Below are 27,442 nucleotides of genomic sequence, written 5' to 3' on the forward strand. Positions count from 1 at the left end.
CCTTATGCAGATCAGCTGTGATACCTGAAGGGGGCGTGGCCTCTTTCCTGTTGAAGCCCAAGGAAACACCTCACGTTTAAAAATGAGAAAATTCAGGCTGAAAATTTATTTAACAAATACAAATGTAAGGATTTAAAGTAAAACACCTATTATATAACTTGAGTGGTATTTACTTTGAAATATGATGTATTTAGTCATTATTTGAAAATAATTGAATCAGTAAATATTCACCTATTTTTACCACAGTTCTACAAAAGAGTTTTAACACAATTCCTCAATGTATTTTAAATCTCTAAATAGTTGAATTAGAGTGTTTACCATGACAATATTAACACCATTGAAATCAGTTTAAAGTATCAAGTAAATAGTCTTTATTCAAACATTCTGTTACACTGACATATCTTAACATATATTAATACATTCAACGACAAATAAATGCATGAGTATAACCCAGTGAAAATTATTTGACAATAAAAACATAAAGTAATAGACACATTTCTGTAATCACAACCTATTAACATGTCAAAAGTCCTTTTGTTTGTGTCGTTTCATTGTAGATTCTCAACTAAAAACATTTGTATCATTATACTGATATCTGACATTGGGGTTTGTAAAACGTTCCTAAAAATAGGAAATGCAGAAAATAAAATACAATTGGTTGAAACTGTCAGAAAAGTGAAATAAAGCTCCTTCAGTAAATACAGTGGTGGATAATTTTAAGCAAAAATCATTTCAAATATTTAAACTAAAATACCTGTTTTAGTTTACTACTAAAAGCTACTTTTAACGGTTTACCCTCAGAACATGCATACAGTGCTCAAAAAAGTGCCCGTTTCCCTGTTAACCTTTTCATGTGCATACAATACACATCTTACACTTTTTCACAAATACCAGAGCAATCTACAGCTTCAATGGATATTTAAAATACAAATAAAACAGCCTTCAATGTCTGAAACTGCAGGTACTGGACCGATGGACTCCTTCACACCGACAGTTCCCTCATTTAGCCAGTAGAGGGGGTGGTGGTGCCTTTAGAAATACCTATATTCAAAGTGTCCTCCTCACATGTTTCCGGTAGCATCCTGCAGCTCCTCTCGGATGGAGTTGAGCTCCACTATGCCGACGTTGAGCACATTGGCCACCTCCTTTATCTGACACACCACCTCCTTCTTGCAGCCTTTCTTCAGCTCTCGGGTGTCCTTGGCGAAGTACTTGTCCATGCCGGTGAAGAGTCCTTGGACGGAAGCGACCAAGTCGTCCGTTGTCTCCGTCCCGCGCATCACGGGCTTGTCCACCAGGCTGATCATCTGCACCGCGCGGCGGATCTCCCAGTCCTTGGAGTAGTGTTGGGTGCCCGACCGGAGGAAAGGGTGCCCGCGGAGCTTGACGAGGCCATGGTTGACAAAGTGGAGGATCTTCCCGATGGCCAGCAGGTGAGCTTCATAGTCACCTAGCACTATCTCCACCTAGGGAAGACACCGGTAGACTTAGCTAAAGTACTTTTAAATGGTTTGTGAGTCAAACTAGAGACCAGATTTTATTAGTTTCGGAAAAAACTAAAGGATCTTATAGTTCGAGGGTATAGGGTACATTTTCTTAGTTTTACTAGAGCTTTATAGTAGGATACAAGGTACGACTATTTTATAGTGGGTTACTAGGTACGACTATGGCTATTTTCTTAGTTTTGGGGAAAACTTTGACAGTCTTTTAATGTTTCTTTTATTATCTTTTCTTTTTAATGACTGATTTTAAAGGCCTTTGTCTGAATGTCTTTCATTTTTGTAAAGCACCTTGAATTGCCTTGTGTTGAAAGGTGCTGTATAAATAAACTTGCCTTGCCTTGGGAAGGAAGAGGAGGGAGAGTCCATAGTCTTCGGTTTGATGTTAAAACAAGTAATTTCAAGCAGGAGTTTGGACCAACCAGTGATTTTCTACATTTGTATCTTTGAAAGTGTTCATGACATAAAACAAGAGGTAAACACACACCTATTGTAATGAGGTGCTGGCTCGCAGGCTTTTTATACATGGTATTAAATAGGACTCCTTTCCCATTGACAGTACAGAGATTACCTTTCAGTTTATTTATTTCCAGGTTTTTTTATCTCGTCTTAAATTCACTGTCTCGTTCAAACTCTCAAACCAGAGTTGGTGAATGTTGAATCAGTGGAAAGACTAACCAAAAATATTTTCTTAGGAGTTTCATTTTGCTTCTGTTGAGTTTATGTGGTTTAAAATTGACGTTTTTGTTGATGGAGTTTGGTGGCTTTGACGAGAAGATATTGATTGTATGTTTTGTTCTTGAGAAGTAAAATGAGTTAGTTCTGCAAAATAATGATTTAAACTTTCAAAATAACTTAGCTAAGTCATTATTTTGAGTATGTTAGTCCTTAAAATGACATCCATCAGGTCTTGATTTTTCATACTGGCACCAATTGGCTTCCATACTTCCGTGACATTTCCTCCCTTTTCAGATTATGGCTCACCTTCTTGCGGTCGTGCAGGTTGTGAACGTTATCCGAGATTGCCGCTGAGGCTGAAGCGATTCCTCCGGCCGTCGCCACTCCCACACCAACAGCGGTTATCACCAGAGAGGCTCCGAGGGTGAAAGGCGCCAGAGCCAGACCAGCGATGGCCGCCACCCCCCCCACAGCCGTGGTGGTTCCTCCGGTGATGCTGGCGATCTTGGCTTTGTGGTGGAAAGTGTTGATGTTGTCGGCGATGGCGTGCAGCCTGAGGATGGACTGCCAGAGGAACTCGGCTCGCTCCGTGAAGATTTTGTTGAAGACACGCAGGCCGCGTTGAACCTTGTCCGCCAAGTTGGTGAACGACCTGGGGTTTATTCGGAAGCAGAAGCAAAGTTATGCTTGGTCGTGTCAGTAAGTTTTAATTGAACTATTCATATCTTAGACTGCACTGTAACTTTTATCCATGTATTTTTTCTTTTAATGTTTATTGTATTAGCTTTTCTTTTTAATGACTGATTTTAAATGCCATTTTCTTAATGTCTTTCATTTTTTTTGTAAAGCACTTTGAATTGCCTTGTGTTGAAAAGTGCTCTATAAATAAACTTGCCTTGCCTTGCCTAAGAAAGCAGCAAAACAAATGTAAAGAAATTACATTTTCCGAAAGCCAAAGGTCTACTCTTGTTACAAATCCAAACTACATTTAGTTTAGCATCATACATGGCAAAGAAAACCTCACATTTGAGAAGTTGGAACCATCAAATGTTTGGCTTTTTTGCTGGAAAAGTCACTGAAACAAAGAATCGAGGACTTTTCCTCCCACAATCAGTTGTACAAGCAGCTCGTTTATAATTGTACTAGACCAATACTTCAAAATTAATATAAACTGACGTACTTAGATTCGTCCTCTTTTAAGACATTGTACTCGTCGTCTGATGGCACCTCGTCCCATTCTGAAAGGAAGCAACAGGTGTCACCCAAGTGCTTTTGTATTAATCAAGTTATTCAATCTGTTACTCAAAGTCAATGTGACTCACGCTCCACCGTGTGCCACCACTCCATCAAACTGTCCGTGTCCTGTGACGGAAACAAAAAGCACAAGTGTCACAACATCGCAAAAGGAAATTCACACGCCGTTGTTGACTTCTATCCTTGCTGTTCTTGAAAAACAGATTCATTTCCGTTCATTCATTTACTCTTTTAAAAAGGTTCCTAGGTTTATTATTTTCAATTAATAGTATTTGTATTATTTATTTGAACGCAGGTCACCGCAGAGACCAAGTGAACTATACGGCGGCCATTTACACAGTATTTAAATGAAAGGTTGAATGAAAGACTAAAAAAGGGAAATGCATGGTGGTGAAGTGGACGATTTCCATTTAATCTAATTAAATAGAAACTGACCCCGTCCTCCAAGTCGTCCTCCAGCTCTTCTAAAGCCTGCTCGTCCATCTGAGCTGCCAGCCACTCCGCCTGCATGAGGGTGGGGGGAGGTGGGGGGGGGGGGGGGGTGTGACATAAACAAGCCCGTAAATACGTCAATAAGTCTTTAAAACATACTTTAACTTATAACATAGATGGGTAATAAGAACCTGGCTTTATGCGAGACTCTTTAGGCTTTCCTACACTGGGTGTGTGTGTGTAATGTGGCTGTACCGGCTCCTTCACATGTCAGAGGAATGTGTCCCATCAGGAATACACACGACAAGATGACTAAGCTTACAGTGAAAAACAATTCTTTCTCATGTGTAGCTTGGGTAAACAAAGCCAGACGATCGTTGGTGACCTAGAGTGACTCTGACGATCAGGATTTAGAAAATAAGCTTGAGTGTGCAATAGTATTATTATTATGTTAGTTCTACGGTGCTTTTACAAGCTTTAAGAGTGTAATGCCTTTTATTCTACATTTTATAGTTGTACTTTGAATTGTGTCCTGTGTACTGTACTGTAAAGCACTTTGTACATCCGTGTTGAGAAGGGTGCTATATAAATAAAGTTTTACTTACTTACTAATAATAATACATTTCATTTATATCGCACGCTTTAAAAACAACGTAATCAAGGTGCTTCACAATGCTATAAGGAGACAATAATAAAGGTTATCTATCCTGTCCCCCCCCACCCGGACCAACCTCAAGTCCTGGAGCGACAGAGCCTTCTCCGTTGCTGCACCCACCCTCTGGAGCTCACTACCCCAATCCATCAGAGATTCTTCCTCCCTCACAGCATTCAAAACATCACTCTAAACCCACCTGTTCAACACTGCATTCAACCACTGACCCCCCCCCCCTATTTCTGTTCTGTTTCTCTCTTTTTGTAATTTTTTTTTTTTTCCCGTCTTTTTTTTCTTAATTCTCTGTCCAAGCGTCTTTGAGTTTCATGAAAAGCGCTATAAAAGTCCCATGTATTATTATTATTATTAAGGAGCATATTGAATACAATATGGTAATGTGAAAAAAAGGTTAAGAGCATAAAAGGTTAGAATAAAAAATAAAGTAAAGGACAGTCAATAAAATGCCTTATTCAAATCCCAATTAAAAACCCACCTGTTCAAATCTGCTTACTCACTGTAGTGCTCCCCATTATATGTTTCATTTGTGTCCACTTGACTGTCTCCTCCATGATTTCCTGTTTGTGTTTTTATTTTGTTCTGTTGCCTATTCGCTTTTATTTTATTTATTTTGTATTTAGTTATTTTTTTTATTTTTATTTTTAAATGGTACGGTGTCCTTGGGTGTCATGAAAGGCGCCTAAAAATAAAATGTATTATTATTATTATTATTATTATCAATAAAATGCGGAACAGTGTGTTAAAAAGAAAAGGACAACAAGCTCAAATGTATCTGAAAAACTGCAACATACAGTATGTAGAGACATCAGTGCTGCACGGGACTATTTAATACATGAATCAGAAAAGTAAATCTGATGAAACTCAAAACAATTTCCATAAAGCTAGTAATGTCTGATTCATTACCCAATACAACGTTTGTAGTTTCATTAACAGTGTGTTGCTACATCGCCAGTTACAGTCGCATGAAGGTAAAAGTGAAGATGTGGGTTAAATACAAACAGAACACTCGGACATTGATCAGGACACCTGGTTTGAACTGGAGATGAGGAAGTTTATCTAAGTATGAAGACATGCCATGTTGACATAAATCACTTGCCAAGTAAGCAACTCATGTATTACTTCCTCTTCGAGAGCACATACATACCCTGGCAGCCTCCGACAGGAAGTCAGCTGACGTGGCTCCGGCTGGATCCTCATAAAGGTGATTGGCTTTACTCTGGCATCAAGAGGAAACACATCGTGAGCATGTCATACTTTCTAACTTAATTCCTAATGTGATTTTAGAAGAACTCGCTGATTCACCTTCGGCTTGTGTTTTTTGAAGCCTTTAAGTTTTGATTTCTTCTTCTGTTGAAAAGAAAAAAGGTGTTAAGATTAGGTTAAATAACTGCAGAGTAAAGCAGTGAAAGTGACCGTGAGAAATACCGGTTTGCAGGTGTCCACTTCACGCTCCTCGCTGCAATACGTCTCCCCGGGACACATGACATCTTTTCCTGTTTTGGTGAAGTCGTCCTCAGCGAAGGGATCCTGCAAAATAATGTTAGAAAAACAGTCAATACAACAGATAATATATGAATGCAATCAAAATGTGAATCAAACATACGCTGGCTGCTTGCTGAGGGTTCTTCTTGCTGAATCCAGTCGCCTCTCTCTGACCTTTGGCTGCTTTGCGCGGGACGGGAAGAAGGCCTTTCTTTTTGGAGGGTTTCTTAAAGAAGGAACACAATATTTCATGTTAATTAAAGCTTAAAATGGATTAAGTCAGGACCATTATTACGGTGACTTGGTAGCTACAGTATGTACATCATCTTGTGCATATCTCTGCTTCATAGTTTCTCTTGGAATAAAACCACATTGTATATTTATATAATCTGTTCAATATTTAATATTACATCGGTCATATGTATATATAATACCTTGTTAAATTCAACATGTATATTTTCTACTTTCTTGTTTATGTCTTGTCTTGAATTTGTATTGTACAATGCCATGTGCGCAACGCAAAAATGTCCCAAATTGGGATCAATAAAGTACTATCTTATCTTATAATTAAAGCATTTAAACATGTACCGGTTTGCAGTACTCCACCCACTCGTCGTCGTCTAACTCCTCCGCTGAGAAGCTGCCCTTCTTTTTCTGAGCATTGTTGAAATCCAGCATGTTCTCCTATTTAAATGAATGCATTAAAAAATGAGGTAAAAACGATTTTCTTCATCTCTCATTGCTTTTAAACCAAAAAAAATTACCTTCGAGCTTCGACGACCCGTTTGTAGCATCTTCGTCGTCGTTGGTTTCTTCTATTGATGACAGAAAAAAAATAAAAAATACTATTTTAGTGAAACAGGTATATGTTCCAGAAAATGTATGTATGAAATAGAAATAAGATCGTTACAGGTTTGCAGTCTTCCATTTCATATGGGTCTTCGTCTCCATTGAATCCTGCAGACATACGGCGTGTTTTCTGGAAGTGCTTATCGTCCACGTAAGCAGCCTAAGCAACAGATTCAAAAGAAGGTTAGTATTCGAGCAGCATACAGTGAAAACCATGCAGCAAATAATAACAGTACAATTACAAAATATGTCAAGAAACACATCGTATAATGGTAAGAATACGAATAAAGTACCTTGCTAGTTGAGTGAAGAGTGTGGCGTCTCTCTACATCCTCAAAAGCATCATCCTGTACATTAAATCAGAATTATGTTTAATTTAATATGCCGTTCTTGCACATTACATGTAAATAATATCCTACTTTTATATTGTGTTAGCCATAATTGCACCCTTCAATAGTAGTTTACAGATTTGTATCTTCAGTCAACTTTTGTATTTTCTATTCTATTTTGAGATGTTTATATTGAGTGATTGTTTATTTTTGATTTCTAATTATGTGCAATACTTTGTTTTACATGCTGCTGCAACTCCAACATCTCCCAATTTGGAATTAATAAAGTATTTTAAATATCTTTAATTTACATGTAAAAAAGCAGTTTCAGCAGTGGTACGCCCCGTCTACGCGACAGGCATCGAAAAATGCTTTCAACGCTTCGCCCATTCATTTCAATGGGGGGACGTAGAAGATTTAGAATCTTTGCCGAACTGCATTGTGGGGAGCGGAGCATGGCTTTGCAAGCATCGTGAGCATCACAAGTTGAGCAATGTTCAACTTTTGATGCTCCCGATGCTTTCGAAGCTGGCATCAGCCAATCAAATCCCGTTTATGCAAATCCTGCCAGTACAAGCGCTAGCCAATCAAACCGCGTGCAAGCTGGGAGAGCCAGACCGCAGTTCATTTCCTCATATTCCAAACGAGACATTACGGTAGCAAATCACCCGGTTCTTTACGACCAGAACTATTTACCGGGATACAAACCGGAGGAACCAGGCATGGAGGGAGGAGGCAGAGACAGTGGGTGGAACTGGTAGGTTTTCGCCTGTTTGGGGATTTTATATCCAGTTTACTTCGTTTTAACATCGCTATTGCTTTGTATGTCGGGGGCGGGAGATTCCTGATTGGTTGTTGGTCGCCAGAAATCGCCAAGCCTCAGACACGCCCAGCTTCAAGATTTTGTGATGCCTGTAGTGTAGACGGGCCGTTATGCAAGTGGATTTTCTTTAACATCATTATTTTGTATAAATAGCTGTCATAAGCATGCCTGAACTTAAATAGCTAATCAAAATCGGCAACTCAAACTGAAAACATCAGAACCTAAAAAGCAGGAATAAACCATAGCAATAGAAAATGAGTAAATCAAATCGATAATTTCCCCATTAAAGACTGCCGTCTACTTCACTGAACTGTAGGGGGTCGTTACCTGGGATTTCTTACGAGGGGTGTAGCCATGTGCTCCGAAAAGTTCATCTTGGGATTTCACCTGGGAGAAAAAACACACACGTTACACTGCTGGACATGACCGTATGTTAAATACAATGCACAAGCAACACACACATCCACACAGAGCCTTGATGTGTTTAAATACGTGGAGTCATACCTTTGAGTCTTTGCGAGGTGTGTATCCGTGAGCTCCCTTCTGTGTATAGAAAAGTTAAGTTAAAGTGGATCAGTGTATAAACAAATACATACGGTACATGATACGAGCGATACCTTTTCCACAGTGATTGCAAATCCTCTGTGAGCCACAAACTTAATTTTCATCTTCTTCTTTTTCTTCTACAGAGAGAAAAGAATAGTTTGCCCAAATCAATGCATGCCGGAGAATTCAGTGCTTAAATGTCTCAATATCTAAAGTTGTGTTATTATAAGTATTCGAACGTCCATGGCTGTCAACCTCTTTGTGCTGGGCTCCCAATTCCTCCTCCTCATCTTCTTCCTCTTCCTCCTCCTCCTCCTCCTCTTCCCCAGTGACACCATCCAGAGCTGTCCCCTGTTATGATTGAACACAGCATCAAAAACAGTTTACTAAGAAAATCACTTGCTGACAAAGCGTTAACTAAAAGGATATTAATTCATGTGCTTTCTTTCTATAAAATTCAAACGTTTACTACTCGTCAAAAATAAGAACGGAGATGAAGAGAATGGATATTTGTGTAATGTGCATGCTGCAAATATCTGTAAAATGTTTCATATTTCTAACTTTTCTCTATATCAGTGGGATTGTATATTAAATCTTACAGTATATGATGTATTTGTCATTTTTATTTATTTCTATTAATAAAAAGCCGTTCAATTTTTCAATCCATTCATCTGGCATTCTTTCCTTTTTTGTTATTTCCATATTTACTTTCATTAAATGTGAAGTACTTTGTGCTACATTTCGTATTGACCCGAAGACACTTTTTGAGTTGTACTTATCATCTGAATTTGCCGAAACAAGTTTAATATCCTGAAAGCCAAGACTTTGTTTAATTTAAATCAGATGAAAACAAACTGTAACGGACCCTGCCGTGTTATCTATGATTACTTTACTCTTACGTTCATAATGTCACCCGGAGGGAGGGGGGGCGGCGCTGCGGAAGAGCAGGGTGCGGGGGAGAGCTGTCTTCGTCCCTTCACAAGCTTCAAGAATATATTTATCGTGTGAGTTTGGAAATAAAAGTTTCATATTCTGAAAGCCAAGACTTTGTTTGTTTAAAATCAAACAAAACACCCGAACCCTGATATTTTTTTTTTTTTTTACTTAAATCCACTTTTATTTTGAAATTAGCCGTTGCGACTTCCGACTGATTTCGACAGAGCGGGTCACAAATTGGCTTGTTACGACTACTCTGTGCATTTTTCATCAATTACATATAAAAATAAATAAATCAAAAGGTCGTTTTTTTTTCTTGCATCTTGTCTGAAGCAGAAAATGTAGGAAATAACCAGTTTGATAAACAGTTGTCAGACTGCAGGTACTTTACCTCTGACCAGCGGCGTACAGTCGACTCTTTCTTACTGACCCTTTGCCTTCGGATCTCTTCTGCCTGTTGTGGAATCACAAAGACATCAGAATTGCTGAATGGATCAAATAAGTCACATGTATGAAAGCTTTTCACACTACAGGGTGGCTGGAATGGACGTAACTCGCATTGGAAAATATAGAAAAAAGAAATAACGTCTCCGATATCTCACCTTCAGGTCTTGAGGTAAATGTCCGTTCATTTGCTTTCCCTCCAGCACGGAGGAATTAGCGGACGCTCTTCGAAGCAGCTTATTGACTTTGGTCTTCACATTTCTCTTCTGATGACAAAAGAATCCATTGTTAAAGCATCACTGGTTTATTACCACGACTGAGACACACAGAATTACTGTACAGAAACAAAAGAGCATACTTTGCAGTCCATCCCATATTGCTCACTATCTTCATTCTCTTCTGTAGACATGTTCGTTTCTGATGAATACTCCTGAAAAACAGAATACTTGCATTTAAACTGAGCAGTTATAAAGACATAGGAGTGTTTACATCGTTAATATTGCCATTTGTTATCTAGATAGAGTGGAGAATGTGAAATCCAGAATTACAGATGCCAACAACATTCATTTTGATACCTTTGATGATTTTCTGAGGGTGGGTAGTGTGCTGCTCCTCCGCTCCTCAGAAATCTTCTCCAAACGGAAAATGACTCGTATTACAAAGACTGACATGTAAACACATTAAGAACACTTATTTTGTGTCATTTACCTTCGAACTTCTTCTGGAAAGTATGGACAATCTGAACTTTTTGGCCTTTTTCTGTTAAAAGACAAATAAACACAAGATAAAAGCATAGATTGTCTAAAACTTGTGTTTTGAGTGAAACTGGTGTAGAGTTACCTTGACCCCAAAACCGTCCAGATCCTCAGCACTTCCTCCTTTAGAGTCCAACTTAATCTAAGAGAAAATAAGATTTACTTAGCGATTCATCTCTTCTCACAATCAAACAATGCTAACTATAGAATAACGAGCGCCTTACTCTCATTGATTCTCGTCGTAGTCTTAACGTTCCAGACTTTAAAGAGAAAAAAGAAAAAACACAATTCAGTTGCTGAAATGTCTTTAAAATAACATTTAGATATAAAATGTTTTCTTACTGGTCTAAATTGCGGGTTAAGTTGAGGGCTGTCTTCGGGCCAGTCCTCAATACATCTTTCCTGTAACAAAATATTTCATGACGTCCCAACAAATCAAACATATAATATTGCCTCAATATAGTGTAGCTCCTATAGTGTACTTATGCTAACATCAAGTTAACATTTCCTATTGGCTGACAGATGCCGATATTGAAAAACACTTCGAACGCACCTGTCCCATTAGCAGGATGTCTTCAAAGACAGCAAAGTTTTCCTTTTCAAATTCTTTAGTTTCCTCCTGCGATAACAATAGAAAATACATATTTGAAAAAGAAAGTTGTTGTTCAATCGTCAAACTACCCACACATTTTACATTGTTCCCCGTTACAGATGTGGACCGGTATCCGAGAGATGTTTTGTTACCCAAGATAATTAGGTCAACTATCAAAGTGGAAATACAAAAGCGTGCATACCTTCAGACCGCTTTTGAAAGCGGTCTGAAGGCTGGTTTGGGAGAGGTTTTCGGTACAATTGCTTCAGGTGCAATCTAAGAAATAGGTGGTAAAGCAAAAAGGTTTTAACACTTCAGTAATTGCAGTAGTAGAGAAATAAGATCATTATGCAAAACTGTCTTCTTTACATACAGGGTTTGCTGGTGCTGGCGGCCTTTCTGGTTTTTCAGGCTTGTCTGTTGTTTCAATCTAGTCCCAAAGAGGCAAATGGGGTTATTGGCAGCACAGAGCGTGAAGTAGCAGACGGTTAAACAAGCAGAGAAACAAAAACATGAGACTGAATTGTGTTCTTTGCGTACGTGGTTTGTCGGTGGTGGCGGCCGTTCTGGTTTCGGTAGCTTTTCTGCTAGGGGTGTCTTTTCTGTCCTTGGTGGTCTAGCTCGAGGAAGTGGCTTTGGTGGACGTTTGAAGTTGGAAACCTGCAAGTTTGATTATAAAAGAAAGTATAAAAAAGGCATGATGAAAATATGTATTAGAGCAATTATGAACAGTGGGACCCTTAAAACAACTCAATTTCATCGCGGCCACATCAGCATTATGGTTGGACTCAAAGGGCCAGTTGTAACTTTAAGACTATATAAAAATATACATGTATAAATATGTAATATATATAAAATAATGTAGTATATTACATTATTGCCTCTGCATTGGCTTATTATCGGATAGGGTAATAACTTCATAATTAGCTACGTCTGAAAGCAGAAGTCTAGGGAAAATAATTGCAAGTCTCTTCAGTGCGCATGTCACAAAACGAGATGCATTGTGGGACATTTAGTTTTTCGGCAATGTGCTTCTGTAAAGCAGCATGTAGATTCAAGATTCAATTCAAGATTCAATGTAACCGTATAATAAACGTATTATATTCTTTGCAAGCTCTTGCGGGCCACATAAAATGAGGTTGTGGGCCGGATTTGGCCCACGGGCCTTGAGTTTGACACCCCTACTTTAGAATGCAATGAACTACAATGTAAATGATTTGATGGTTATCTAAATATCCAATGGTACATACATGAGTCTTTTCCGCTGCAGACTGGCTTGGTGTCATGGACAGATTCCTGGCCCGACTGAAGGGACTCGGCTGAAGAATATCATGCGTGCTCCCCTGGGGGGTCGTCAAGATAATACCGTGTTGCCTGATGGACGGCTTCGGCCTGACTGCTGGAGGAGGAGCTTTCATTGCCGTTGTCTTGAACAGATCTGGTGACGATAGCATGTCCAACTTCATGTCTGATGGGCTACTAACAGACGATGTGGAGTAAACTGCTTTAGGGGCAGTATTGCTGAAAGTCATCCCAAAGACATCCATGCTGTTGGTCTTCGAGGGAAGTGGTTGGAAGATATCTGGAGTCCAAGGTGAAACATCTTGGAAAGGATCGTTTGATCTCACGGGTGTGGTGCCAAACGGGTCTTCCAAACTGGAAACGTCTTGGAATAAATCCCTTGTAATCGGGCTTGGGAATGGATCGACTGAATTTGTGGTTGAAGGTGAGAATACATCCAGATTTTCCTTAAAAGAAGACATGCCAAAACGGTCCTCTTTCATAAAGGAATCTTGTTTGTTTTCCCCGATGTGGAAGCGTTCCCCATTTCTATCGGGAACTGCCCGAATCAAATCCGCCTCTTCGGTCAATGGCGGTGGGTTTGCTATGTTTGGCTGTGAAGACTGGAACAGATCTTCCTCCCTGTTTGTAGGAGATTCAAATGGATCCTCAAAAACACTGGAAGGTTTTTTAAAGAGGTTAACCTCACTTGGGCATGTAGCATGGAATAAATCATCTCCTTTAGCAGCCTGGAAAAGATCGACCCCTTCATCTCGTGTTTCAGATGGTACAGGTTTGAATATATCTGGCAAGTTCAGAGTTTTGTCAAGAAAATGGTCGTTGGCAGATGCATTTTGGGCCGATGTCGGTGTCTGGAAGTGGCTTTGCACACGGTTAGGGGCAACGGTCTGGAATAGGTCCTTTGGAAGTTCAGAAAATTCAGCTCCATTTTCAGTACTTTTTTCAGGCTGAAGATCCAGAGGTGAACTCTGAAATTCAGGCGGAGGGACAAAGATGGCCTCAAGGTTTACTGCTTCTGAAGTCTTCCTCCATTCGTCCTCCATCACATGACCAGATCCCTGATAGCAGAACATAAATGTAATTAGGAACAAGCTTAATGACAATTAAAATAGTTAAGAGGAAGTTGTGATGTGGTTTTAGAAGCAGGAGTCCTTGTATTTACCAAATCATTAGTGTAAAAAGGGTTACTTCTGGCCAAACCCCCACTGACTCCATTCTGATAAACAAAGAAAAGGAAAGTAAATATAAGAAGTGTTCGATTTCACTTGGATTGTTGAGAGGAAGCTTGAACCCAGTTAAACAGGCATCTGAAACCTTACCTGGGGATTTAAATGGGGAGTTTCCTGCACTAGACTCTAAAATAATAAAGACAATGACACAGCAGAAATGTTAGGTTAAGTTAAATGATTTTCAAAATAAAGGCAGGCACAATTCAAAGTATAACAAAGGCTCTCGGACAGCGTTAGGTAAATCCCCAGCTTATGTTGTAGCTAATTAGAGCCCAATTAGTTAATTTCAAACATGAAAACACACTCTAAACTTACTTCATCCTTTTCACATGCCGAGTTATTTTTAGAAAGGTCTAGTCAGAGGCTTACATGGAAACACACCTACATTTCATTAGATTGTGCTTCAAGCAAACGAAACAACAGACAGGGTGTGGATTCACAGCAGTAACAAGATCTTAAAAACATTTCATAAATATTTTTTACGGCAAATTTGAGACAATTCTGATTAAACTTGGGTGTAATTTCTCGAGGTTGTACTACATGTTATCCTGTGCAGATGTTGAGTCTCACCCGTCCGATGTTTAGCTGCTGTTTGTCCGTCACATCTGCAGCAGTTGCGAGATCAATAAGGAACTGATCGTCCTGTGAACCAAACAAATGTTAGACTTAATAAACAACAACAACTATTTGTGAAGGAAAGCGTGGGAGCACACAGATTTGAAATATGCGATAAGTGACATAAAGGTCATGTGTCATGTCAGAAATGTAAACAAGATGTTCAGCACCGGTTGTAGGAAGTATTAATAGTACTTTGGGAAATACAGTGGCCAGGTAGTACTTTTTAACCTGTACTTTTGTGTATAAAATAAGCTGAAATCTGCCGTTATCATCGTCCTCCCACCTGTTTGTTCCGAGGCTCATTCATAGATGATCCATTCAAGTCTGAGGTTGAAACCAGAGTCTGAGGAGGCAATGAAAAGGGAGCTTTTTATTGTTTCATGTTCATCCAGGATTGTAAGAAGGGAAGAGGTCAAAGATACCTCTATTGGTGTTATGGTGTGTGTGTGTGTGTGTGTGTGTGTGTGTGTGTGTGTGTGTGTGTGTGTGTGAGATGCAAAAACAAAGTGAGAGTATGTAAAAGTGTGTTATTTTGTACTGTGTGTGTGTGTGTGTGTGTGTGTGTGTGTGTGTGTGTGTGTGTGTGTGTGTGTGTGTGTGTGTGTGTGTGAGAGAGAGAGCGAGAGAGAGAGAGAGAGAGAGAGAGAGAGAGAGAGAGTGTGTGTGTGTGTGTGTGTGTGTGTGTGTGTGTGTACTAACCGTGTATTGACTTTGAGACACTCTCTTAAGCATATTTTGTAGCGTCTCAATACTCTGAAGAAAAGACAAACAAACAATTATTAACTTCCTCAACCAATCAGGTATGTTTCAATAAATTAAACATAAATGAGAATGCTGGATATGTAATTGAGGTATTGGTTGTATTCAATTTTGTGAGATTTTACTCCGGATGGCACATGGTGTACTTTTTATGTCACTGTATGTATTAACGTAAAGGCTGTAGTTTACAGTTTGTTTTTTAAAATCAGATGATTATGTTTTTCTATACAGTATACAAATGATGGGATCTCAAACGTTTATCACAATTTATGTAAACACATATTTCCAAGGCACTCCTTTATAATGATTGGGATAAACGGGTTTGAAATAATTTTAATGTACAGTATACTATAGGAAAGAAAACCAAATATATTGTTTAAAACTAGAGATAAAAAAATAAGCATACATAAATGTATAAGATATGAATGAACAACACAAATAAAACAAGTTAAATTTATGTTATTGGCTATGGTAGGTTATTGGTTATGTTCACATATGTATTTGATTATTAAAATGTAAACCGATATTTTTCATATGGGTGTTTTAGAGTTGTACCCCCTACAGTAGATCTAGTAGTAATCATACTCAAAGTGCACCAGATTGAAGCATTTTACTTTAAAATGTTAAAACATTTCTTCCCGGGGGGCATACCCCGGACCCCCCGAGAGGATGTGGCGTCCATCCCCCATTCTCTTGTGTATTCCTTGGATACTCTATTGAGCTTTATCTTTTCTACTGTTCTACTACTATTGTCTAGAGCCGTCCCTGAGTACAGGAAAATAAACTTCACTTCACAATAACAATTGAAATATGAAAAACGTGGAAAAAGATGGTGGAATTTAGCTTGCTGTGTTTACTGGGATATTTCCAGAGCTAAAGATTCCAAACCACCATCAAAACTTCAACTTTGTTACCCACAACAGTTATTTAAAAGTACTTACAGATCTTCTTTCTCCGGTTGCAGCCTCTGCACTTCCTCCGTGTTCATCCGCCGCGTCCATTGCATTATCCTTGAAATAAAATGTTAAAAAAATAAATACAAATAACCCAATAGAAACGCTTCAAACACTATTTTAAACAATCCTTATTCTAGTAAAACATAAAAAAAACCTTAAATGATTCGCACACGATTCATACGAGATTTAATTAACTGAAGATTTACCTTAGTTGTGTCTCCTCTCATGGTTTGTAAAGTTGCTTAAATGTTAAAGTATTAACGCATTATTTTCTCCATGGAAGATATGTTTGCATAATAAAGGTTGTTTTGTAGTAAACACGCGTATCCTCGGTATGGACTCACGTTGGTAATTATCTCCCAGTTTGAGGCACCTGTGTAAAGGGGAGGGATATCTAAACATCCGGAATAACACTTTCAAAATAAAAGCTTGTATTTGCCTCAGTTTAGTTCTGACAATTGTCTGGTTTAAACCTATGGTTTAAACGTTTAAACTCAAGCTGTCATTAAAACGTTACTTTTCAGTCTTCTAAACTTTGATAATTTGCATATTCAAGTAGCTGTTTGGCTTAGAATTACAGGGAATCTCAGAAACTGGCAACACAAATGTTTTACCTAAATGTCGATGGGAATCTGTAGGATAATTAATCATGATCAACTAATATCGAATAAACAAAAATATAAAAAAACAACAACATATAGGTCACTTTCGTAGCCTACTAAATTAGAATCGCTTCACCAGTCAAATTAAGTTGAACTCAAATTAATAGTGTCATTCCCAAGACATGTATTGTGAAAAAAGTAGGGTGGAAGGTTCCAATTTGTTACATCTTCGATCGTATATAAAATGATTTTCTTTGCATTATTTTGAAGGTAAAATCAGGTAACTGCCGGCATATTTTTTTTGACTGCCTGGATTTGACACATGTTGGTACCTTTCCACCTTCTGTCCGCATCTCAATGCAGACCGACCGGTTGTCCAGCTCAAACCGGGCGGTGTGGTCCCGTGTGTTTACGTGCTCAATGCTGAACTCTGCACAATGATTCAACTTTAAACAAACAAAGTAATTCCATTATAAGTTCCAGCAATGGAGTACAAACACATTTATATTGTTCAATTTAAAAACAGGCTAAAGGCAAGAACAAATGTATTCAATTTACAGACCACATCAAGGTAAATGTTTCCACGTTGTCTCTAAAATTATGTTTTCTTAAGGGGTCTTTACAAAAAGGTTACATTACAGCATCAGGTGCCTAGTATCCCATCAAGAATAATAACTAATAAAAACGTTAAGAATTCCTTTAACTGAGCCTGGTTTTTTAGATTGTCTCATAACGTTGAATTGCATTAGAGTTAAAACAAATGAAAGTGGGGATATATCAGGGAACACACACAAAATAGTAAATGTTGCTGGGACAACAAATTAGAAAAGGTTTAAACCTAAAATGTTCTGATGTAGAACATTTTAAAACCAAGCTGGGATATATCTGTAAGAAATGTAAAGAAACCTTATATATCCTGATTTAAAAAAGATCATTCCCTGCAACATGCAAACTGTCCTTTATTGACAGTGTCGTAACATTATTTGTCCAACAGATGGCAGATGTTTTTTAAAGATGATTAATACCAAGTATGAGAATCTTGATTTATTTCTGAATCAGCAGCAGATTTTGTTTTAAAAAGCTCAAACTAATAGTGTTTATTTCTCTAAGCAATTACTTTGCGACATATACTTGAAAAGACAGTATAAAGAGGTGTATATATTTTAATACTTGTTGTTTTTTGTCATGCTATAGCTTTGAAAAACAAGGCTAGACCAAAATAAATGTGAGTAAGTATCAAATGTATTATGGTCTATTGTCATTACAGTTTTGATGCTGGATTAGTTCGCTGACGAGAAGTCATGTGATTGTGAAGAAAATGAAAGAAAAAACATGTTGGCATTGTGGGGGTTTGTTGGGGAGTTACACAAAGAGTTTTGCCCAACCGTGGCGTGACTTCTGCCCGCATGACAATATTATGGTTGTCATGGGTACCAGTCTCACCCTTCAAAGGTGAATTAAAATATTAATGCTCGCCTTAATTTTCAAGTTGTAAAACGTTGATACTGTGCCATTTTAGATAACTATATTTTTAATCAAACTTTAAAACATCATTTAAATGGTTTGTTAAAATCTTAATATTGCTTCATTCCCACTTTAGATTTACCCCCAACGAATAGTTTGTGTTTTAACCTGAAAAACAGCAATTCATATTTTTGAAAATGGGTTGAAGAAAATGTAATGGGAAATATAGTTTTTGAGGGGAAACAATGACCTTGAGTTTATGTATTGCTTTTTTCTTTAAATGATACGGTTTACAATAAGCCAAACACAGAAATCGAAAGGGTGCAATGAAATTCCCCTCGAGGCGGTGTCCTGACACGCTTACTGAAAAATGTAAACAAACTTTAAAAAGATTTAACAGACAGAAGCAAACCCTCAGGCTGCAGATCATCTCAGGTGTGCTAAGGAAACTCATCTCTTCTTTTCATCTTTTACCAGGTTAGTAACAAACTATTCCCGGCATAATTCGATACATGCATCAATAATGATATTTTAAGATCTATAAAGTTAAAATCGAATTCCTTGATGCTTCTGTGTTTGATTGTCAGAGTACTAATGGTGCATAGACAATTACAACTGATAATTATATCATATTATATCTACTCCAAGTAGGGAATGAGTCCTTACCCCAAGTGAAGGAGTTCAAGTATCTCGGGGTCTTGTTCTCGAGTGAGGGATCAATGGAGCGTGAGATGGGCCGGAGAATCGGAGCAGCGGGAGCGGTATTGCAGTCGCTTTACCGCACCGTTGTGACGAAAAGGGAGCTGAGCCGGAAGGCAAAGCTCTCTGTCTACCGGGCCATTTTCGTTCCTACCCTCACCTATGGTCATGAAGGATGGGTCATGACCGAAAGAACGAGATCGCGGATACAAGCGGCCGAGATGGGTTTCCTCCGCCGGGTGGCTGGTGTCTCCCTTAGAGATAAGGTGAGAAGTTCGGTCATCAGGGAGGGACTCGGAGTTGAGCCGCTCCTCCTTCGCGTCGAAAGAAGCCAGTTGAGGTGGTTCGGGCACCTAGTTAGGATGCCACCTGGGCGCCTCCCTAGGGAGGTGTTCCAGGCACGTCCAGCTGGGAAGAGACCAAGGGGTAGACCTAGGACCAGGTGGAGGGATTATATCTCTTCGCTGGCCTGGGAGCGCCTTGGGATCCCCCAGTCAGAGCTGGTTGATGTCGCCAGGGAAAAGAAAGTTTGGGGCTCTCTGCTGGAACTGCTGCCCCCGCGACCCGACCACGGATAAGCGGGAGAAGATGGATGGATGGATGGTATTATATTTTTGTATTTATACCTGTTGAATAGAAATGATTTAATACTTTGAATATTACATTTACATTTTTGTAGCACATTTTTACCACAATATGACTTAAAGGTCCCCTATTATACTGTTTTTCATCCACGTATTACAGGTCTCAGATATATACAAAACATTTCTCTGAAGTGTTTGGCTCCAAATACCAAACAGATAATTGCAGCATTACCCATAATCCCCTTTGTTTTAGCCTTGTTTCAAAAGTGCTGATTCTCTGTCTGTTACTTAAATAATAATAATAATAATAATAATAATACATTAGATGAAAATAAGATGATTCTAGAGATTCAGGTGATAAGGGGGGGGGGGGGGGGGGGGTTACCTTGGTTGCTGATTGGCTAATGGTTACACAAGCCAAAAAAATCGTTATGACATCATAAAGTGGCCAAAATCTGATCAGCTCATTTCCAGACAGGTTTTTATAGAACTGGATCAGGACAAAAAGTGAGAGAATCTTTTTTCCTGAAACTTTCAAAGTCTCTTTCCACAGAGGGGACACATGTTGATGTAGAAGAGACATGGACAAGTGGATTTTGCATACTAGGTGACCTTTAAGTACAGTGTGGACATTGTGTAATGTTTTATTTACCCAAATCCAAGATATTTTTCTTTCTGTTTTTTTTACCAGATTTGAGTTTTTCTACAAAATGTCTGAACCCGACAGCAGTGATGAAGAATTAGTTGAAAGACTTTTTTCTACACTGATTGCTTTTAGTTTAGTGTCTCCAAAAATCATTCTCAACAAGCTCCAAGGACTTTTCCGAAACATCCAATGGAGCAGAGAGGATGTAACTGAATTATTCAAAGCTCTCTGGAGCGGTTTGATTCAACAACACAAGACAGATCACATCTCTTCTCATGGATGGTGAACATGTTGCAGTGTATAGAGATTAATTACATCACTCAAGGTGGGACAAGTCAAACAGGAAAGACCCTTATCCAGCTGGTTCGAGACAAGTCTGTAACAGATGAACACCTTAAGAAAAAGTTAGCCGATGCCCCGGAAAAGTCCCTGGACGAAATCCTTGAGGAAATCCGACAACAAAAGTTAAACCACATTGACGACACACTTTTGAAAGACGTGAGAGACATTGTGTCAGCAGTTGATGAGGATCTGACTCCTCCCAGTGATGGATCACAGAGGAATGACCTGAAAAAAGTATTGCTAAATCTTTGTAGGGCAGTGGAAAAAAGTCAGAAGTTCAGACACAGATGGTGAGCTGGTGTATAATGGCCATTTCCAAAACAGGGCAGTTAATTCAGGTTGGCACTGGAGAGGGAAAGTCATGTATAATTGCAATGTTTGCAGCTTTTCGAGCTTTGAAAGGAGAAGAAGTAGACATCTTCACTAGTTCACCAGTTCTTGCAGAAAGAGATTTTGAAGTATGGAAAGCATTTTATCGTGAGTTGAACATCCATGTCAACTGCAATACCAACAAACAAGTTGAACACTTAAAAGAGTGCTACGAGTGTGAAGTGGTCTATGGTACTGCTGAGGCATTTGCTGGACATTGGCTATGCAAGCGCTTTGAAAGAATAGACACATTTGAGCAAAGGAAATTCCAGTGTGCAATAGTGGATGAAGTAGATTCCTTGATGCTAGATAAAGGTAATCACTTTGTTTATATAGCCAGCGATATGCCTGCTTTGCAAAATACATACTTGATCCTTTGTTTATGATCATTCAAATGACTATGCAAAATATATGTGATGATGATACTACACACAGTAATATTGTACTTCTTTAAACACTTAAAAACAGTAACATGAGTATTTACAATGTTGTTAGTATAATTGTATTGTTGACTAAGGTAATTAAGATTGTATTAAAGGTTTATATTTTTGGAGAGCTATAAAATGAAACTTATTTGCATTACAATTTAAAGGCATTTTGATTCTGTTTAATAAAAATCAAGCTGCCATTTGAAACCTGTTGGTTATTGACTCATCATTTGTAATACATATTACCACACTGTATTTACATAAGTAGGCCAATCATAGTCGCATTGTAATAAGCAGCTTTAATGACTTAGACATGTCTTTGTGCTGTAAGGAAACTCTTCATATCGACATTGCAGCATAGGCTTTGAACATGGACTAAATATAATCATTTCAATACTGCCATTGTGTGGTTCAATTTGGTACTGAACTTTCCCTGCATTGGAGTGCTCCAGGCAGTCATTTGTTATGCACATTAACATAGCATTGTGTGAGATGTATCGATATTAAAATACATTTGCCATGATATTGACTCTAGGCCAGTGTTGCGACCTGGCTCAAAAGGCCACAACAAAAAGGAGACACAACATGTCAACGGGTAGGTAAAGGTGTTTATGTGCACAACACTGTTCAAGTCAACTTATGGTTTATACTCATCAGAGCCGGGTGCCTGCAGGAAACAAGAGAGAGAACAGACAGGAGCAGAGAGGCTTTAAAATAGCTGCAGAGCACCAGACCCAGACTGAGTTACTGCAATCAGTGCAATCAATGCAGCCAATGCAGCACAGACAGAACAGCCACACCCTCTTTACTGATGGACCCACAGGGGCATCACAGCCAGTAAAAAAGCCAACGTAGTGAAGGTAAATATATGATTGATAAACAGTTATTTGATTTAGAGAAGTTAAAACTTAAACACAGGTGGAATTAAAAGTTCTTATATAAATTCCATCTCAGGGGGAAAAAGCTGGGATTATATTTAATGTGCACCTATCATGCTATTTTTAGGCAATAGCATAGGTCTCAGATATATAAAAATATATAAAAATCATGTCTATGAAGTGTTTTGCTCAAAATACCAAACAGATTCATTCTAGCCATGCCTCATATCCCTCTGTTTCACTTCCTGTTTCTAAAGTGCTGATTTTAGGTATAAAGCTTTAAAAAATAAAAAATTGATAAAAGAAAAAGGAGGGGGCTGAGCTCATGCGGGACCCGGCAGCTACTGTCTAAACTAAATACTGCCGTGATTAAATGCCATATCATGGATTATCAAGGATTCTCTCTGAAACAGTATGGATCTCAAAGGCTTTCTCTCTAAGTGCACTAAGAAAGCTTATTGCACTGTGTATATGTATATATATATATATATATATATACATATATATATCATGCTAAATGAAGCTCTGTTGGATATCACTAGATCCTGTTACAGCGTAATATATGTACATAACGATTGATGTTTACATTAGCATAATTACTAGCTAGCCGCTAGCTGCTAACTTCCGCCTCGTTAATATCAAAACCATCATAATAACAATCCATTACCATGCTGTCATGAGCGCACGGTGCTGTTACGTGTACGCAAATTGACGTGTTTGATGTGAACGAGCATTTTGGTTAAAGTTGCGCATGCGCGATGAGCGCACATACGGTTACTTTTCAGGCATGCCGGGTAATCTGTGACGTTTCACTCTTTCAAAAGTTGGGCCATTTTGTCATCATGCGCTAATGAGCAACTCTCATAGGAATGAATGAGGCCCCGCCTCCCACGCTGTATCCAGTTCTTATTATACATCCATGCAGGGCCGGCCCTCGGCATAGGCAGTATAGGCGAATGCTAAGAGCGCATCAACCCATAGGGGGCGCCGAAAAAAGGAAAAAAAAGTTAGAAAAAAAAATAAAGAATTTTTTTAAATTTCATAACAACACAATTTCCCGATTTTTGATCAACAAAGTACATCTTATTATCTTATACTAACAGAACTACGTATATATTGCGTACAGCGCCCATAAACTATGGCACACCCCCCCCCCAAATCAAGTTGAACTGCCCCAGTCCCAGTAAAAACCAGAGGTTTATGTGAAATTGTTCTTTTTTTGAAATAATGGTTTTAGTGTGCAATTATAGGTTTTAATTTTGTATTTGTATTCATTTAAAATAAATCAAACTCCCAAAAAACGTACACAGCTTCTGTGTGCTTTTATTAACATTGAAATTTACTGTGTAAGCGACCGCGGGGGGGAGAGCTTTAGAGAGCTCTCTCCTGAAAGACTGAGAGGCTCTGATAACCTCAGCTCAGTGAGGTAAAGGCACACCTTTATATGATCATTATAGTTATAAAAAATAAGAGAACAGTGAAAAACAGGTATAAAATACTGACAGTACAAGTTGTTATTAATAAACAAGAATACAGTTCGAAAGGGGAGTGATTTGTAAAATATCCATAAAGAAAAAGAAAATCTGCTTTCAGTTCTGTTTCATATGGGTGTTGAGAGATGTATCCATAGATCTCCTAATGTTGCTCTCAAAGTGCACCAGATTGATGCTTTTAAATTCAATAAAATCTTGCCTAGGGCGGCAAATTGGTCAGGGCCGGCCCTGCATCCATGGGTTATACCACGAGGTGAGTTCCTTTTTACTTCCTGCTTCTTCACACACATGCTCTCCAGTACAGGTTAGCTCTGAGTGTTAGCGATGCTAATGTAAACACCGACCATATTACGTCCAAAACAGTCAGGCATTGTTTCTGATAGCAACGTTTCTGATTGGGCAGTGGGTCCACATTTCAGATATGACGGCATATCGGACGCAAATCTGGATCAGCTCCGTTGTACCCCTGTTTTTAGAGATTTGGGTACGGAGGAGAAGAGAGGGTTTTATTTTCTGATGCTGCGTGAGTTTATTTTTACATATTTATGTATAAAATACATCAAAAAGTGCATTTTGTATGATAGGTCCCCTTTAAATAACATATTTTTGAAAATAATAAAATGTTTGTACTTTATACCAAGTGAACCCACCTGTTAAAATATTTAAGTTCTTGCATTGTGACTAATGGCATAGGAGATGAAACAAACACATACAAACCTTTTAGGAGTAATAATATAGGCTATTTACTTCAGAGGGCTTTCCACGTGGTACTCGTAAAATCCAAGATGGCGCATTTTTTCCTTCTTGCTTTTTGACTGCTGTTCAGTATAATTGTGCTCAGTGCCGCCCCCAATGGCCAGAAGCCATACAGTAAATGTCTGTACATTTAAATCAGGGCTTTTTCTTCCCCTACTTGACAAGAAAAATGCTTTGTTGAAATATAGCAACACAATGGGGAAATGTATACAATATAAGTAATGCTTTCTCTTGAAAATGCAAGACAGGAGACAGGATATTTATTTTAAGCATTTATTAATATTTACGTTTGCTTTTTTTAGTATGTTCATTGTGTTACACAAGTAAAATTGATTGTATTTTCTTACCTTTATTTTTTTCATTGTTAATTCTATTAATCTCCCTTATCAGTGCTAAGGCTAAAAAAGTTACACAAGAACTATCACACGGTTAACTAACTTGTGAGCACATCAGGACGGTAAACTAACACTTCAAAGAGATAAAACAAAACAGAAATCCTAAAACATAGAGGGAGGAAGAAAAAATAGTAAAAATCAAAAGACAAAATGGACACGCAAATTTACAATCACACAGCCCTGCTCAACTCTCCAAAAATAAGTACCACTTCTTTTCCTTATTTGGCAATTTCATTGTCTAAGCTCCAACAGTTTTTTTTGGTAGATGGTCCCATGCCAGATTGCTTGAGCTTTATTTTAAGTCTGGGAGGAGCATTTACATTCTACTCTTCAGCACTCAACAGCAACACAAGTGCCTGAAACATGGCGGCATCCTGGGTTGACGTCAGATTTTGCATTTAGGCACTCAGTTGTCTTTTCCTGTCACTGTCGTCATCCATCTTTACTTCGTCAAACAGTTTGGGAACGGACCACTAGATAGCATGTGGCAGAAACAGGCAACCCTTCATACAAATGTAACTTCAGAAAAGCGCTTCATCAGTACAAGAAAGCGTTCAAATAGGGGCCAAGCTCAGAAATACACTTGTGTGCCGAAAACAAAAATGTTACTGGGACTTCAAAAAGTATGCTCAGCCTAATGACATGTTGCAGGGCAGTGGTAAGCTTTTGTGTTGAAATTTCGATTAAGTGAGACATTTTAAATGCTCACAGAAATCTCTGGTGGCGAAATCATGACCCCTGTATTTGGGGGACATTAGATTTGGCAGTAAGAAAGCAATTCCCGATTTGTTGTATTAAAGTGCAGAAATTGTCGGTTATTTTCTATGTATGACAAGAAAAGGCTCAATATTTTAACATTAAAAAAAAAAAAATTCAAGTCTGTTGGCAGTGAAGGGGCTGGAACATTGTCATTGATAAGTCAGTCACAGGGGGTTTGGTTGGATTCAAAATTAAACTTCTCCATAGGACCCTGGATGTCTTTACTGCAATAATTGTGCTTACAGGATACAAGCGCTTCTACACACCGACATTTACTTCCTCGGACACATACATATCGCAACATTCACAACACAATTCTCTTGACCCCGTTTTGGATAAAGTCGCTAGTTGAGAAGCTTGTGTTCAGTATACTTCCCATCGCACTCAAAATCAAGTATGCTAGCTGGGTTTTTTAGGAGGTATCCATGCACGGGCAAGGCTAAAAGACTACAACCCAGATGATAAACACAGTGATCCCTTCTGGGTTAACCAAACACTGAGAAGCAATATCTATACTAGCATGCTACTTTGCGATGTAATGCTTCCTGTTGAGTAGTACACCAGCATGGATATTGGGACACAATGCTGGAATCCAGGAATATTGGAAGCACTAATTAGTGAATGACTAGTGTTAACGATAGCTAAAGCTAACTCAGTCTCACCTATGCTTACTTATAGACCGCCATGTTTGCGAAACACTCCAAGGAAACAAAACAGAACACACACACACACACACAAACAAACAAATCCACTCAACTCATTAGCAGAATATAAAAAGAAAAATAGTATCCAGTCAATATTCACATCGGCTGATACCAGGCATGCAACTTCCAAGTCCAGAAAGAAAAGCAAAATAACAAAAAAGCTTCCTGCCCACTTCCTCAAATCCAATGGGAAAAACAAAAACAGTCACTTATAGACGGGGCAAATGGAAGACATAAACAACCTGGCAACATCAAGGAGGAAGTAGTCACTATAATGGCTCTCATTGGCTGACGGGTCAACCAATAAGTAGCTTCGGCCATTTGCTGAGGCAGGTTACAAATGACATAATAAAATCAGATTCAAGAAATAAAAATAACACGGTAAAATCTAGCTTAAAAAGTAGTAGACACACATTGTTATAAGTATCTCTGCTATTTTCTATTTTTTTTTTTTTTAACCTATGTTTTTTTAAACTGAACATCATCATCAATAGCTTCAACATCCTCGTCAGCACCATAATCATCAGGGTCAACAACAATACCATTTCTGAATTATTACTATTGGTTACTGCAAGGTGTGTGTTCCCTATAGGCCTCCTCTAAATCAAAGGGCTCTATTGGCGTCAAAAGAGGGAGGGAGATAGGACTGGTGGCCATTATTTCCTCACCTCCACCCTTTTTATTAATCTCTATACTTTTTATATTCGTTGTAGAACAGCCCAATCCACTTTGATTTCAGCAGAGAGGAGGAGGACTGATGCAGACGGTTCTCCATCTCTTATCCTATACTGCTCTTATGTGGGAATGACGGGAGTTGTTAAATGACAAATAGGTAACCCACTCGTCTTGTTCCTTCATTATCGTCGCACTCCATCTTTCCCTTCTGTTTGCCCTCTTTCTTTCTCACCCTCTATCTCTTTAGCTATTATTATGTTTTCCTTCAGCAAGACACCTCCATGGTTTGGGAGGAGCTGGGCGGCATCTGTCCGCCCTGAGATCCCTGAGAGAGGGTGCGGGAGCGAGAGCGCGACCCATCCATGGAGTAGGAGGAGGACAGGGAGGTGGTGCGGGAGCGAGACAGACGGGTCATGCAAGATGAAGCCACTGTGGAGAAAAACAGATAGATAGAATGAAATATCTTTAAATATTAGAAATTCGTGGAAACACTAG

At 38.7% G+C, this 27,442-nt stretch overlaps 2 protein-coding genes across 3 annotated transcripts in view; both read right to left on the reverse strand.

The window, feature by feature from the left end:
* Nucleotides 1–396: 396 nt before the first annotated feature.
* LOC117463832 (serine/arginine repetitive matrix protein 1-like) lies at nt 397–16,479 on the reverse strand. The gene is made up of 36 exons (XM_034106301.1): nt 16,360–16,479; nt 16,139–16,207; nt 15,138–15,191; nt 14,722–14,781; nt 14,391–14,462; nt 13,911–13,946; nt 13,754–13,807; nt 12,540–13,649; nt 11,830–11,949; nt 11,663–11,719; nt 11,251–11,316; nt 11,040–11,099; nt 10,922–10,957; nt 10,783–10,839; nt 10,651–10,701; nt 10,518–10,571; nt 10,301–10,372; nt 10,101–10,208; nt 9,890–9,952; nt 8,818–8,913; nt 8,634–8,699; nt 8,521–8,559; nt 8,344–8,403; nt 7,158–7,211; nt 6,926–7,024; nt 6,780–6,830; nt 6,604–6,699; nt 6,137–6,241; nt 5,959–6,060; nt 5,836–5,880; nt 5,678–5,749; nt 3,867–3,935; nt 3,500–3,539; nt 3,358–3,415; nt 2,484–2,829; nt 397–1,466 (listed from the first exon to the last, which is right to left on the reverse strand). Exons 1-36 carry the CDS (start codon nt 16,378–16,380, stop codon nt 1,062–1,064), a joined length of 4,023 nt encoding a protein of 1,340 aa, XP_033962192.1. The 5' UTR covers nt 16,381–16,479; the 3' UTR covers nt 397–1,061.
* Nucleotides 16,480–24,673: 8,194 nt separating this feature from the next.
* Nucleotides 24,674–27,442, reverse strand: part of ndrg2 (NDRG family member 2) — a 45,144-nt gene continuing 42,375 nt past the window's right edge. For both annotated transcript variants that reach the window (XM_034106237.1, XM_071206523.1), the window contains exon 16: nt 24,674–27,376. In XM_034106237.1, coding sequence (XP_033962128.1) covers nt 27,213–27,376 — 164 coding nt within the window. In that variant the 3' untranslated portion in view covers nt 24,674–27,212. The remainder of the gene's footprint in view (nt 27,377–27,442) is intronic.

The sequence above is a fragment of the Pseudochaenichthys georgianus genome, chromosome 18 (assembly GCF_902827115.2).
Source record: "Pseudochaenichthys georgianus chromosome 18, fPseGeo1.2, whole genome shotgun sequence".
In the NCBI taxonomy this organism is placed as follows: Eukaryota; Metazoa; Chordata; class Actinopteri; order Perciformes; family Channichthyidae; genus Pseudochaenichthys; species Pseudochaenichthys georgianus.

Excerpts from the sequence above, each read along its gene's own strand:
- LOC117463832 (XM_034106301.1), bottom strand. The coding sequence starts at position 16,380 with ATGAGAGGAGACACAACTAAG. Across the intron at positions 11,100-11,250 it reads ACATCCTGCTAATGGGACAG|GAAAGATGTATTGAGGACTG; the intron begins GTGCGTTCGAAG and ends ATTTTGTTACAG. Across the intron at positions 10,958-11,039 it reads TTAACCCGCAATTTAGACCA|TCTGGAACGTTAAGACTACG; the intron begins GTAAGAAAACAT and ends TTCTCTTTAAAG.